This window comes from Dermacentor albipictus, chromosome 1 (genome assembly GCF_038994185.2).
Source record: "Dermacentor albipictus isolate Rhodes 1998 colony chromosome 1, USDA_Dalb.pri_finalv2, whole genome shotgun sequence".
NCBI lineage: Eukaryota > Metazoa > Arthropoda > Arachnida > Ixodida > Ixodidae > Dermacentor > Dermacentor albipictus.
Window position 1 is genome coordinate 321721477 of NC_091821.1, and position 14218 is coordinate 321735694.

The following is a 14218-nucleotide window of genomic DNA, read 5'->3' on the forward strand; positions in this document are numbered from 1 at the left end:
GTCCAAGGCGTATGATAATGTACGTCAACAAGGACTTGTAACGAGGAGATATACGTCATTTGTTTCTCACTTCGTCGTGGTCTGTTTAGCGCCGTAACTTTTGTTTTGAAGTCTAATAAAACGTTTGTGACCAAACGGAGACCATTGCTTGTGTCATTCTTCCCTAAATGTTAACAGAAAAATGCCCAAAATTGTGCTGCCAGACAACAAAACCCCTGATTCCTCCCCGGTTTTCCTCTTTATAAATACCTAACAACCGACTTTTACCCCGATTTCCCTCTGATTTTCCTCTTTAGAAATAAGAACCGTTTGTTAGCCCCCGAATTTCAAGCAATATAAAATCAGAAAACGAAGGACCCTGCATGATATATCACATGGTCACTTGCGTGCTTCTAGAACGGAGTGCACGGGTTTCACCGAAAGACAAGGTTATAGTACTAGAGGGCTATATTCCAAAAAGGACCTGCCGAAGATTAGGCTTCAAAAGGGTGAATATAGTGAAGAAAGAACTAGAGTGTAGTGTCAGCTGCTTTTGCCGATGCTGTGTGACCATGCCTACTCATACTTTGCCAGTCCACACGTCATATATACTCAAGTATATATCTTCGGGTGCTTAACGAGGTTGCATTGAAGCCTTGCATCGCACTGCTTTCGTGAGCAGCGGTGTGCCACTTCGTCGGTGGTACGGTTGCACGGCAGAGCACCAGTGTGTCTTAATAAATAATCAAGGCAGTGAAACAAAGCACGCACCGACTCCATCTTTGTTTGAACCTAGTCGACGAGGCTGAGTTAGAAAAGCTGAGCGGAAGCAACAAGTGTTCTAAGGTCTCGCAGCACGCACGTACCGAAGGTTCTGCATTGATGCCAAGGTCTCGTCCTTCACCGCCACTTACATTAGCCTTCACTGGTACAAGCCAGCAAAGAGTACAAATTAACCTTTTCTTTTTTGGCATGCGCGAGTAAATAACGTATATACATTTGCCGAGGCAACGTTTAAAGAAAAGTTGAACCGAGGTGAACAGTTGCGCAGTTGGCAGACAGGCAAAGCCTCTACATCGTCACCTGCTTTTCCTCTCGCTATACAACTGTTTTCGCGAAATTTGTGCTTAGAATAGGTGCACCATAAAAATAGGCGCGCCGGAACGACTCTGATACTATGTGACGCGCCGCTCTCACGGCTTCGACAGCACAACACCTGCCGCGCTATCGCGCGTCCGATAACACGTAAGGACCGTGTTGACTCCTACGCAAAAGCTGTGCCGCCGTGTCAGTATACGTTCATCGAGGGATCGGAGCAGCACGTTTCGCTCACGCATCGGAGACGCTCGCTTGCTATTGCCCCGTCCGTCGCCTAAATCGATAGCGGCTAGCTGCCCTGAGCCATGGTCCCCAAGCCTGAAAACAAGCTGACCGCCTGGTACGTGAACGAGCCGGAAAAGGTGCTGGACGCCCAAAGGATCCAGCAAATCATCGGGGAAGGCGCGGAGTTCTATGAGGTATACTCGGCACTTGTTTATATATAAGGTAGTCACTTATAAAGATTTCCCTTAAGACGAACTCTCATTCAGTTGTAAAAACAGAAGGCGACTAGCGTCGAAATGAACGTACTGCTGTATAGACAGTTCTGTAAACGCCAAGGCAGCAGAGCGCCCAGAAACTTCGGTTCGCCTGTCCCATATGGAGCAACCTTCTTTTATATTTTTATTTTAGCTCCTAATTAATGTACGTCCCATATCACTGATATCCCCGGTGGACTTTCCCTTCTTTCTTTAATCTTTCCGTCCCCATTTCTCTTTCCCCAGTGTAGGGTAGCCAACCGGTCTCAGTCCTGGTTAACCTCCCTACCTTTCATTTATCATTTGCTCTCTCTCTCTATCACTGAACAATGTGAAAAAAAATTAAACGTATTGTGTTTCATGTACGAGAAGCCCCTCTCTATGTCTTCAAATAAAATAAATACATATCATGCCTCAAGCACACATATTTATAATTTCTCGTGCAATACGCGGCAAAATAGCTTTTTCTTTCTTCTTTCTTTCTTTTTTTTTACTTGTGGTTGGCCGCAAAGCTGCAGTCTTCTCTTTTTTTCGCGGCTGGCTTTTGTTTTTGTTGATCGCTCTGTACAACATACCATGAAAAAAAGAAGTGAGGTTGCCAGAGGCTCTTTTTGTAAATATTCAGTAATATGGTTTATAACACTACAGTGTATGTCTTAACTGCAACGAAATTGACCCGTAACAATGGGCGGTAACTACGTGGATGTGTCGTCATTCGTCTACCTTATGAATTATTTGGGTAAAATGAGTGAGTGAGTGAGTGAGTGAGTGAGTGAGTGAGTGAGTGAGTGAGTGAGTGAGTGAGTGAGTGAGTGAGTGAGTGAGTGAGAGAACTTTATTTGGTCCACAATATACGCGAGTAAACTCAACGTCGCCTGCATGGCTAGGCCCACTCGCGGATCATCAGGTCAAACCTGACTATCCCCTCGCGGGCCCTCTTGACTGCCAGAATTTGAGGGGTCTGGTCCTGGGCCTAAACAAGCTTCATAATTTCCTCTTGGGTGAAAGGGGAACCGGCAGAGTGAGAATAAAAAAAGAGAGCGGAAAAGCAGGGAGAGCAAAGATGCAACTGCAGTCCCGCGCGCACGTTGTGTAGCGCGTCCAAATGATCGCTGCCTCTGGCTCATTCCTCGACGCTTTCGAAGAACTCGTCAGCGCCTCGGGCACCATGTACGACCTGCTTTACATACTGCATCGAGGGGCGAGAGAAAACGTTCGCAAGAAGTAGACGGGATGAACAAAAACATTAATCAGCGTCGACTTCTTATGAACGTCAGTCTCCACGCTAGCTGGAACTCAACACCGTACGATGCAATGACGGATCCAGGGTAGCATCAAGTGGGTAAGCGAACGAATTAAAAGAAAGTCACAGAACCCATCTCACGATAACTGTCGACGGTGATGCGATTAGCATTGAAGCGATGTAGCGACATAACTTATTGCCAACGCCGAAACGCGTCATGTATGAAGTGTGTACTGCAGAGGGATTTCGCTCTCGCGCTTCCCTTTGGAGACATTGCTCCATCTAGTGACGCCGCCGCGAAGTCCCTAGCGTAGCCTCCGAGATATCACCGGTGTCGCGCCGGAGCGTACGAGTCGTGTACTGCAGCCGGGGCTCCTCTCTTCCGCTTCCTTATCGGCACGCGGCATGGTGCGCCATTGCGTGCGAACGCTGAGAAACGCGTCATGTACGGGGCGTGTCACTGCAGCTGGGCTCCTCTCTCTCACTTCCGTCTAGACATGCTGCGCCATCTAGCGGTGCTGCCGAGAAGTCCGCGCGTGGCATCCGAGATGCGTGCCGCGACAGTGCGTGCAAACGCTGGGAAGTGTTCCCACGCACGACGACGATGAAACGACCATGGCATTGCGATGACAGTATGATGGCGACGCAATGACGACGACGGCATGACGCCATTGGAATCACTGCGAGAAAATGACGACTACAGAACGACCGCATACTGACGACTGTTGACGACAGAATCACGTGACGGCATGACGACTAATGGATGACAACGTTGGAATGATGATGATGGTAACACGATGACTGCGGGACGACAACGGAATGATGATGCTGGCATGATAACGACATAATGACGCCGACAAAATTAAAACAATGAGGTGGCTAAATGGGATGACGAGACTAGAATGATGACTAAGTTACGGCAACGACGGCATGGCGGTGGCAGTATGGCGACGACGGCATGACGACGACAAAATCACGACAATGACGAGGGATGACGGTGTTAAAGTGATGACAATGGTATGACGACGAAGGCGTGAAGACGATAGCATGGTGACAAGCAACGCGCGCAATACCTCAAGCAACGCGGTGCAATACCTTTGAAGATCTCGGTAGTGACCACATGATCATAGAAACGCGAATTCCTCAGGCGGGTACACCCCTACTCTTAAGTTATTAAAATGGACGGACTGGGACAAGTTCCGAAAGCAGCGAGTCGAACAGAGAGGTGAGGTGACATCGAGGCATGGATGGAGACGCTCAATGACGACATGAACAAGACGACACACACAGTCACACCCGAAGTCCAGGTTGACAAGATGGACAGCCGACTAGCCCACCTCTGGGAAGCCAAGACATCACTACGCGCAAGATGGAAGAAGCAAAGGCACAACCAAATCTTCGTAAGAAAATCGAACACATCAATCGCCAGCTAGAAGAACATTGCCGGACCTTAAGCCACCAACAATGGTATGACAACTGCAACGCAGTCGATGGGTAGCTGCACAATGGCAGCACGTGACATCCCCTTCGTCACCTCGGGGGAAACGCAGAGCAAGTCTGCTCAGCGAGCAAACCTGCAATGCCTTTTGCCCAAAAAACGGACTACCACGAGCGATCAACAGCTCAGGCCAGCTAGACAAGTACTTCCCTCAACGACCCAATGTTCAACACGGAAATTACACTGGAGAGACAAATGTGACAATGAAGAATTTCATGAGTCAGAGATCCGCGCAGCTCTCCACGACCTTAATGGCAAATCAGCACCTGGTTCCGACAAGGTTTCGAACAAGACTCTACAAAACCTCGATGATGCCTCGATAACCGTTCTTACGGCATACGTCAACAAATGTTGGCGAGCAGGTCGCATCCCAGAGGCATGGAAACGCTCTGAGGCAGTCCTGATATCAAAGCCAGGCAAGCCGTCCAGCCTCGATCACTTGCGGCCCATTCCCCTCACATCCTGCGTTGGCAAGGTGATGGAGCACGCGTTCCTTTCCCTCATCAGCCGCCACCTCGATGACACTGGAGCCTACTCACCCACTATGGTGGGTTTCTGGTCACACCTCTCCACTCAAGACGACATGCCCCACCTCTACCACCAGATTATCAACGACCCAACTAGCGGCAACTGGGCGATCCTAGGCCTAGATCTGGAAAAGGCATTTGACAATGTAGCACATGCTGTAAGGTTTAGACGTTGTTGAAGGGAGGAATTTTCCATCGCTGTCAACCAGTTATACGGGTTGTAGTTCGGCACGTAAAAATGTGGTAGCTGGCCCATGCCGTCGTCCAACACACCCACGCTTGGGACGTGGTTGTAGGGAGGAACTTGCTCTCATCTAGAACTAGGAGTATGGGATTTAATGACAAAATTTACATTACCACAGGAGATACATTTCAACAGTCTAGCATGACTCCCAAATGGAGCCCTAAAGGCGAAGCACGAATCACACAGCACACGAGCAGATTGCACGAAGCACACGAGCACGAAGAGGAGCCGAAAACTGCTGCTTAAGAACCATCTGTCCTCCCTAGATCCCTAGGTGAGGGAAAACTGCCGTTCAACCTCCATCCAATCGGACCGTCCAAAATCATCTTTGGAGGCGTAGTCGACCCGCCTTTGAGAGGGAGGCTTTACTCTCTCACGTCTGCACTTTGGATTCACAGAACACACCGAGGTGAGCGGGTCCTCGTAGATATGGGTTGTCACGCTTGGCCCCAGCCGCCGCCTCTTGATCGCAGAGCGGACTTCTCAGGTAGCCGCCGCGATTGTCAGCAGACTGTGACGAATTCTGGGGCCCGTGAAAACGCACCCGCAAAACACCCTTTTCCAGGAGTCCTCTTGCTCCAAGTAGAACGTGAAGGCGACAGCGAATCAAGTAACAATTAATACTCGGTCCGTCGAACGTGGCTAGCCTTGCTGGCGTTGCCGACTCTCCGAAGGAGGCGCATGGTTGATCAACTTTGCTGACGTCGCCAATTCTCCGAAGGAGGCGCATTGCTGGCTCTCCAAAACGACTTGTCGCAGCAGGCCGGGAAGGGTTCGGAGATCGCTACCCTCGCAGGACGATCGAAACAGATGCGGCGGGCCGGGAAATGTTTGCAGGTCAGTACCCCTGCAGGCCGATCGTAACAATGCAGCTATCCTGAGCCGAATAACCAAGCTAAACACGGGCGAGCAAAGCTACAACACATCGCAGGTCAGTACCCCTGCAGGCCGATCGTAACAATGCAGCTATCCTGAGCCGAATAAACAACTAAACATGGGCGAGCAAAGCTACAACACATCGCAGGTCAGTACCCCTGCAGGCCGATCGTAACAATGCAGCTATCCTGAGCCGAATAAACAAGCTAAACATGGGCGAGCAAAGCTACAACACATCGCAGGTCAGTACCACTGCAGGCCGATCGTAACAATGCAGCTATCCTGAGCCGAATAAACAAGCTAAACATGGGCGAGCAAAGCTACAACACATTGCAGGTGAGTACCCCTGCACGCCGATCGTAACAATGCAGCTATCCTGAGCCGAATAAACAAGCTCAACATGGGCGAGCAAAGCTACAACACTCGCAGGTCAGTACCCCTGCACGCCGATCGTAACAATGCAGCTATCCTGAGCCGAATAAAAAAGCTAAATATGGGCGAGCGAAGCTACAACTACATCAGAGACTTCCTGTCGCGCTGCACAGTCACCCTCGCGGTCGACAGCATGACATCCGACGAACATGCACCAGGAAGCACCGGCACTCCTCAAGAGTCGGTCATATCCCCCCTCTCCTTTTCAACCTCGTGTTGCTGTGTCTCCCGATCTACCTCGACGAGATTGACGGCCTCCATCCCGCCTTGTATGCAGATGACATTACCCTGTGGGTCGACAAGGGCAGTGACAATCAGTTAGAATGCACCTTACAAGCAGCGGTCTCTGCAGTCGAAACCTACCTCCAATTAAGACACAGGTCTCCGAGTATCTCCGCTCATATCGGAGCTGCTCCTCTACCGCCGGCGCCAATGTGACGAAATAATCCTCTAAACGCAAGACGGCTCCTGTAGTCCCCGAGTCCCGAAGATACGCATCCTAGGCATGCATATAGCAGCCAACGGGTCAAATATAGAAGATATATCCGCAAAATTGAAGGCAAGGTTACAGCAGCTACCCGCCTGATCAAACACATTACAAACAAGTACACGGGCATGAAGGAGGACAGCGTCCAGCGCCTCATACACTCTTTCGCAATCAGTCACATTACTTATGTGGTTGCCTTCCACAACCGGAATGTCACCGAAAGGGAGAAAACCAATACCCTTATACGCAACACTTACAAGATCGCCCTTGGCCTACCATAGTACACGAGCACTGCTCGTCTGCTACAGCTGTAGGTATACAGCACGCTTGAGGAAATCATGGATGCGCAAAGAACCTCGCAACGCGAACGCATGTCCCTGACAGCCACGGGCCGGTACATCCTGCAGAAACTCGGCTTCAATTGCCACGTCCAACACGATCAGGAACAGGTCATCCTACCCGACCTCAGCTGATCGTCGCCCCTATCGCTCGAAACATGCACCCGAATATAATCGGGGCCGACGCCAGGCCCGTGCCAAGGCATTGCTGCGCTCCTTGGGCGGGAAGAGGACTACTCGCTTCGTAGACGCGGCAGAATACACACGAGAACATCAGTTCGCGGCGGTAGTCGTAGACGTTAACTCCCGGCTTACGCAATTGTGTAGTGTCGCAACGGAATACCCAGAAACAGCGGAAGAGGTAGCAATTGCGCTTGCGCTTACCGACCCCCTCTGCGAGGTAGTTCTTAGCGACTCACAATCCGCAGTTCGCAACTACGCGCGGGGGCGCATTTCCTCCGAAGCTCTCCAGATCCTAAGGAAAGCTGGTCGACAGCACTTCGAGAGCATCGCGATAATGTGGTTCCCAGCGCCCGTCGCCACTCCCACCGACGAGGGCCCCACTGACTCGAACGAAGTAGCAAACCGCTCTGCGCGAGAACTGACCCGCCGCGCAGAATCGGAGACCGCCTCTTCGAGTTCGGAACTCCTGGTTCAAAGCACTCGAGAACGCTAGGTCATATACAATGACATCACCAAGCACTACCAGCTAGGCAGGCGGTTATTGCCCCCACCTTATCCCAAACTGAAACGTCGCCAGGCAGTCGTCTAGCGACAACTGCAGACACCAACCTTCCCCAGTCCGGTGCGATTGCGGCACATTTTCCCCGCGCAATACCCGAGTCCTCTTTGCATATTATGTCCGCAAACTAGAGCGACGCTCTCACACATGTTCTGGGAGTATCGTGTTATATCAGCTACAATGGCAGTAGCTCCGGAGGCTCTTGCGTCGATGTGGGTCGCCGCTCTGCGCAGCTCCAACCTTAAGACGCAAGATTGGGCTGTCCAGCAGGCCCGAGAGGCGGCGACGAGGCAAAGCCTCGAAGTCCCCTCATGGGAGACCTGAGCCCGGGTCGTTAAACTTTGCCGGATTTAAAATAAAGTTGTTTCCATCCATCCATTCTGTAATTCTAATGGTTCACCGATTATCTGCCCTACGCATTACATGGCCTGGCCAGCTCCATTTTCTTTCTCTTAATGTAAACTATAGAATATCGGCGTTTCCCGTTTGCTCTCTGATCCACATCGCTCTGTTCTTGGCTCATCACATTACGTCTAACATTTTTCGTTCCGTCGCTCTTCGCGCGATCCCTAGCTTGTTCTCGAGCTTCTTTGTTAACCTCCAACTTTCTACCCCATATGTTAGCACCGGTAGAATGCAATGATTGAACGCTTAATTGACCTAGATGAACGTACTCCAGCACAGACTACCGAGGCTGACTGGGGATCATAATTCTTGTCTTCTTGCCAGGCTGTTGCAGATTGTACTTTTGCCTTCTGCATATTAGTCGTCAACCCAACTCTTACACTTTCTCGGTTCAAGTCCTGAATCATTTGTTGACTGCGCCCCCCCCCCCCCAGCGTTGATGAACAGGACAATGTCATTTGTAAACCGAAGGTTCTCGTGATATACGCCGTTGATCCTCCCTCCTAAGGCTTCCCAGTCTAATAGCTTGAATATTTGTTGTAAGCATGCAGACGCATGCGTTGGAAAGATTCCAATTCGTTGCCTGACCCCTTTCTTGATAGATAGGAGGAGGAGGAGGAGGACGAGGAGGAGGAGGAGAAGGAAATAACTTTATTGAGTCCTGAGGGACCCCTCCCCACCCACTCTTGGTTTAGTGGTCGACAGGGGTCGCGGGCCGCACCCACGTTCGGACGGGAAGCCCAAGAGCCTCCGCCCTTTCGTGAGCCCTCTGGACTGGCCGGAGCTGGGTCTGGTGGTCTGCTGTAAACATTCGCTTAAGCATTAAGCATTAGGCGAGTGGTGTGTACCACACCACTCGCCCGCATGGCTATAAAAGGACACGGGCCTCAGCTTGTGCTACAGTAGCGTCGTCAAGACACCCGTTTGTGTCATCCAAGTAGTACGCTCTGCCGTCCGCGAGCATTTAGTTTTCTGCGTTTCTTACCCATCTCGCATCTCCGTGCCGCTCGTTCAGATGCAAATCACGCAATCGTCTTTACCGTCGTCGTTGTCTTGCTGCTGTCGTCACACACGCAATCTCGCGTTAATGCTAGTTCACTGTACTCTCGTCACACACACGAATGCTGAATTTACAATCCCATTTTTCAACCTGGTAACGCTTTGCGAAACCCCAAACAATGCTGCATAGCCAGGTGCCTGCAAAATGTTTCCGACAACGTCGATTCCCACACTGCGTGCGGTCCGCACAATTTTTTACTTCTGTCATGTTGGAGTCAACGTGGCGGAACAGAAAGAGTCATCTCTTCCGTGAAAATCGCAATGTTCTCGTTTGGGCAGTGTTAAGAACAGCCCGCTGAGATGCAAGTTTTGCCAGCCAGTTGCGACAGCGGCGGCCCAGCTTTTCTTGGAACGCCACCGTTACGCTCTAGCCTCGTCGCCATTGTGATTAAACGCGCTCGGAGGACCAACTATTGTTACTGAGCCCGCCACCGCCAACCTGGTCTGCCGCGAGCGGGGGAGTGCCCGCGGGAACGTTTACTGAGGCCTCTTCCCACGCGCCGTTCGAGACGCAAGACAATGGGCTACCGGCCGCGCTGCGGGGGGCAGCTCGGGGAATAAAAGGCACCTTTCCTGACACAAACTCCGAGTTTACGAAGTCCGGCTGACCTCGGTTGGGGACCGTGAACCTCGCGCAAGGAAGTGTGTGTGTGTGTAAACCGTCCCGCAGAGAGGCGACTTATTTACGATGACTGGACGGCCGTTTCCGTCACCTGGGAATCGGGGGAGGATCGAGTGTTTATAAACCGCTGTTGTGAGGATGCTCAGTGCACTTTCTCAAGCAGTCATGTTAGACTGATGTACTTTTCTCTCGCAGCCATGCTAGACTGATGAACCGCATGTAGATAATGTAAATAAGCCCATATTCCTCGTTCTCGATGAGACGCAGTCCTTCCCTTCATCAGCGTCCTCAGCGTGGATAAGTTGGACGACGGCATGGGCCAGCTACCTTCTAATTCATGCCGGACTCCAATCTTGACATCGGGTTACCAGCGATGGGATTGAGCCCCCAATCCTAACAGCAGCTGTACCGAGTTTCTAGAATTTCAGCCCTTTGTTTACGTACATCTGTGAAGGTCTTCAGGCAGTTCTCACGAAACAGGTCCCATGTCGCTAGGGCGGTCTCTCTGTTCTCGAACCAAGTCCTTGCGGCGTCTTCCAGGTAGAAGTATAGGTGGCGTAACACTAGGTTTAACAAGAACATAAACAACAGATAGAATCAACGATAACATTATTTATTTATTTATTTATTTATTTATTTATTTAACTCAGGGTTTGCACACTACAGAGGGGAGGGGCATATCACAGACCAAAATGAAACAGAAACAGTTGATACAATAAGAGTAGGGAGCCTGATCAATCGACAAATTAAGACAAAAATGTACAGCTTCAACTAGGAAAAAGCAGAGTTATTTCAAGATCTAAAAGGAACAACAAACAAACAGGCTAAAACTGAAGGATAAATCGAGTACAAATAATTAGGCAATGTTAAGCATGTTATTAAAAAAGTTACAGGGTCTCTTAATATCTCTCTTAAGAGGGTGAACGGCGAAAGCCCACTCTTCCTCCTCTTGTCATTCGCCTCCTTCTGTGTCCCTCTTCTCTTTTTCTTCTTTCTTTTACTGATTACTGCTCCCCACTAAGCATTTTAGTCATGTGTAATCAGTTGCGGTCATAAGGCATCGTTAGACATGTTGGTCATATCATTGTCATTACAAGTCATTTCAGTCATTATTAGTCATTACTGGTCATTACTAAGCATGTTTAGTCATTCCTAATGAACTGTAGTCGTTACAAGTTGTCATTATACATATTGGTCATTTCGTAGTCATTACAAGTAATTTCAGTCATTATTAGTCATTACTGCTCACTAGTAAGCATTTTTAGTCATTTGTAATCAATTTTGGTCATTACAAGACGTCATTAAACATGTTGTTAATAGCATAGTCATCAGTCATCAAAATTTATGAAAAAGAGTGAGCCGGGCTATTTTACGCTGAATGGTAAGTTCTAGAAGGTTAAGCAGTGACTTCATGGTAACACTGGCTGTGCGGCCATAATTGGATACGATGAAGCGAATGGAATGATTCTGCACCCTTTCAAGGTCCTTTATCAATGTGTACCACCGGAAGCCCAGATAGATAATATGTATTCAAGTTACGGACGAATGTAAGTGATGTAGGGGAGGAGGAGGGGAAGGAGGAGGGGAGGGGGAGGAGGGGTTGCCATATAGATATTTCTTCGAAAGTACCCAAGTAAACGGTTAGCTTTGGCGACGTACCTTTTACCTGATGGTTCCATGATAGGCTACTACAAATATGTACACCGAGATATTTGTAAGATGAAACAGACTCAAGTATTATCAAGATGATAGTGTGTACACGCCAATGAGGTGCGCGATACGCGCGATGATTTGCATTTTGAAATGTTTAATTACATGTTCCATGTTTGACACCAGACAAATATGTTATTTAAATCGGTCTGGAGTAAGGCAATTTCGTCTTGGTTAGCTATTGTCTGGTAAATTACAGTTATCCGCGAATAGGCAAACCTTCGAGTAAGTTCCAAATCATGCAGGTGCGTGTTGCGCTGAGCGATACATTTAAGTTTTTAGCGGGTGAAATACAGTCCCCGGAAAAAAGATCAACAAATGCATGTCTTCATATGTGACAATCATATAAAGCCAACAGACAATGAAGACAGCGAGTCTATTGGCTTTATAGGGTGGTGGCTAACAAAAATAGAGCTTTTAGTTGTTGACTATCATAAGTAACTATCATAAGGAGGCCGCGATACCGTCTTTTACTGTGACCTCCTTGTGTATACTAAATACCTTTAACATGACCGAACTCTTAATGCTAAATTATGATTATTTCACAGCGGGCTCGATTATGGGCGTTTGTGACAGAGACTGCACCTCTAAGATTTCGCACAATGTCCTTGCTTTGAAATTACGGTGATCGAAAGAGTAAAGTGCTCTTGTGAACGTTGATGTCCCCCTCACGGAAGTCACGCGCATGTTGGCTCACGGCTATCTAGAGATTATCGCCAGCGTGTGCCTTGAAGAAGAAAATAAACTTGAAAAGAATGGTCCGGCAGCTTTGGTTGTGGTGGCCTCAAGTGGCGGCTCGAAGTCCTTGGGCTCGGGTGGCATCTTGGGCTTGCCGGACGGCCCAGAGCTGGTCTTCCAATTCCGAACTTTTGCGAGCTGCTTCCCAGCGACGGCGGCGCCGACGCTGGGAATTTACTTTTTTTTTTGGTTTGTCTCAGGTTACGTGGGGCACCAGGTAGAAGGCCGTGAAGCGGCACATACCCAATGGCCGATGTATAGCGTATCCCAAATATAAGAAATTTAAAAGACCCCTGAAATGGTTGGGACGGACTTCGTGGACGCGGAGGGTACAGCTACAATAAAACATTCGCGCAACGATTTAGGTGAAACGCTCATATTAAGAGAGCTAGGGACGACTACAAGTTGCCCTCCTCCCTAGCCATGCTTTATCTCCTCAACTCGTTCGCCGAGTGACCGGGGCAAAGCTCCGCTTTCATTGGGCTATGCCTCATGACGTTGTGTCGTCTGCTTCCGCGGTTGTCTGGAAGCGAGCGCGCGAAGCCGCTAGGCGCCAGCAGCGTGCACTCGCCGCTCGAGGCACCTTGCGCGCATTCGCGGCTTCTTTCAGGCTAAGAAAAATACTTCTGTGCAGCACGTATCGAGCAACAGAAAGCTGCATCGGGAGTTTTTCGTGTTGCTCTACAATTTTGTCATTGACACTTTTCATCTAATTATAGTATTCAAGAAGTTGATAATTTAATTAAGGCTAGTTATCTAATTAGGTAGAATGAAAAATAAAAGCAACCTGATCATCTTCAAGCGACGGCAAACAGCGTTACCTTGGTTCAGTCCAGCTACGTGGCATTTGCATACATTTAATGCTTGGCTCAAATTACGTGGGGCATGATACCCTGCCGTATAAACCTTTTTATAAACACGCACACTCCACGGCGCGCTCGAGAGAGTGAGAGTGAGAGAGAGATGTGTGATGTCGGTGCGGCGCGCCAATGCGTACCACGTGATACCATACGCAAGCCCACAATATGGCGCAGACTTCGTCGAACGAGGATGCCGCTGCCATGCTGGAGCGCATCAGGCAGAGGAAGAAGATTCGCTACGAGGACCGCCTCCATCTCTCGCCGCACAAGGACGACTACGTGAGCATGGTACGTATACATACGAGCACGTCTGCGCATGCGCATGTACTGTACGCGCGATCCAGTATATTCCGGTATGCGTATGCGCTATATACACGTCTTAGATTTGTCGTTTATCGCAACTAGAGTCTGATACGTATAACGCACTCTAATGATGCCCATAACGACCGAAAACATATTTAAGTTCGCCATTTCTAAAGCTATGCAACATTTCTTTCCGATCTGAAAGCGACGAAAAATGACGCCGATGCAAGATTTATTGAACTGCGCGGGGCCCACATGGAGACAGGGGTACTTACAACAGCTTCGCCACTTCGACAAACTCTCATTTCAACATTACACAATCTCCCTGCATGCCTGGACAGAGGTAAAGACGAAAACGCGAGGGCTTGGCATTGGCAGATAATTTCAAGCCAACGTTTCAAGAATGTTGCTTGTAAGTATATGCGCAGGCTTCGCACTCAATTTAAATGCAGTTGAAATATTTTTTTGGTAAAAGACAGACTAAAAAAAGACTTGATCTGCACCGCGAAAGGCCTGCGTGAAGGCAATTGTAACCCCGTATCTTTATGAACGCTCCCATACCCTCTAAACTCTAAAGC

General features: G+C 49.2%; 1 protein-coding gene across 1 annotated transcript in view; it reads left to right on the plus strand.

Moving 5' to 3' along the window:
• Window positions 1-1223: 1223 nt before the first annotated feature.
• Window positions 1224-14218, plus strand: part of LOC135919385 (acireductone dioxygenase-like) — a 31743-nt gene continuing 18748 nt past the window's right edge. Inside the window, exons 1-2 of the mRNA XM_065453171.2 lie at window positions 1224-1496; window positions 13512-13625. Coding sequence (XP_065309243.1) covers window positions 1383-1496; window positions 13512-13625 — 228 coding nt within the window. The 5' untranslated portion in view covers window positions 1224-1382. The remainder of the gene's footprint in view (window positions 1497-13511; window positions 13626-14218) is intronic.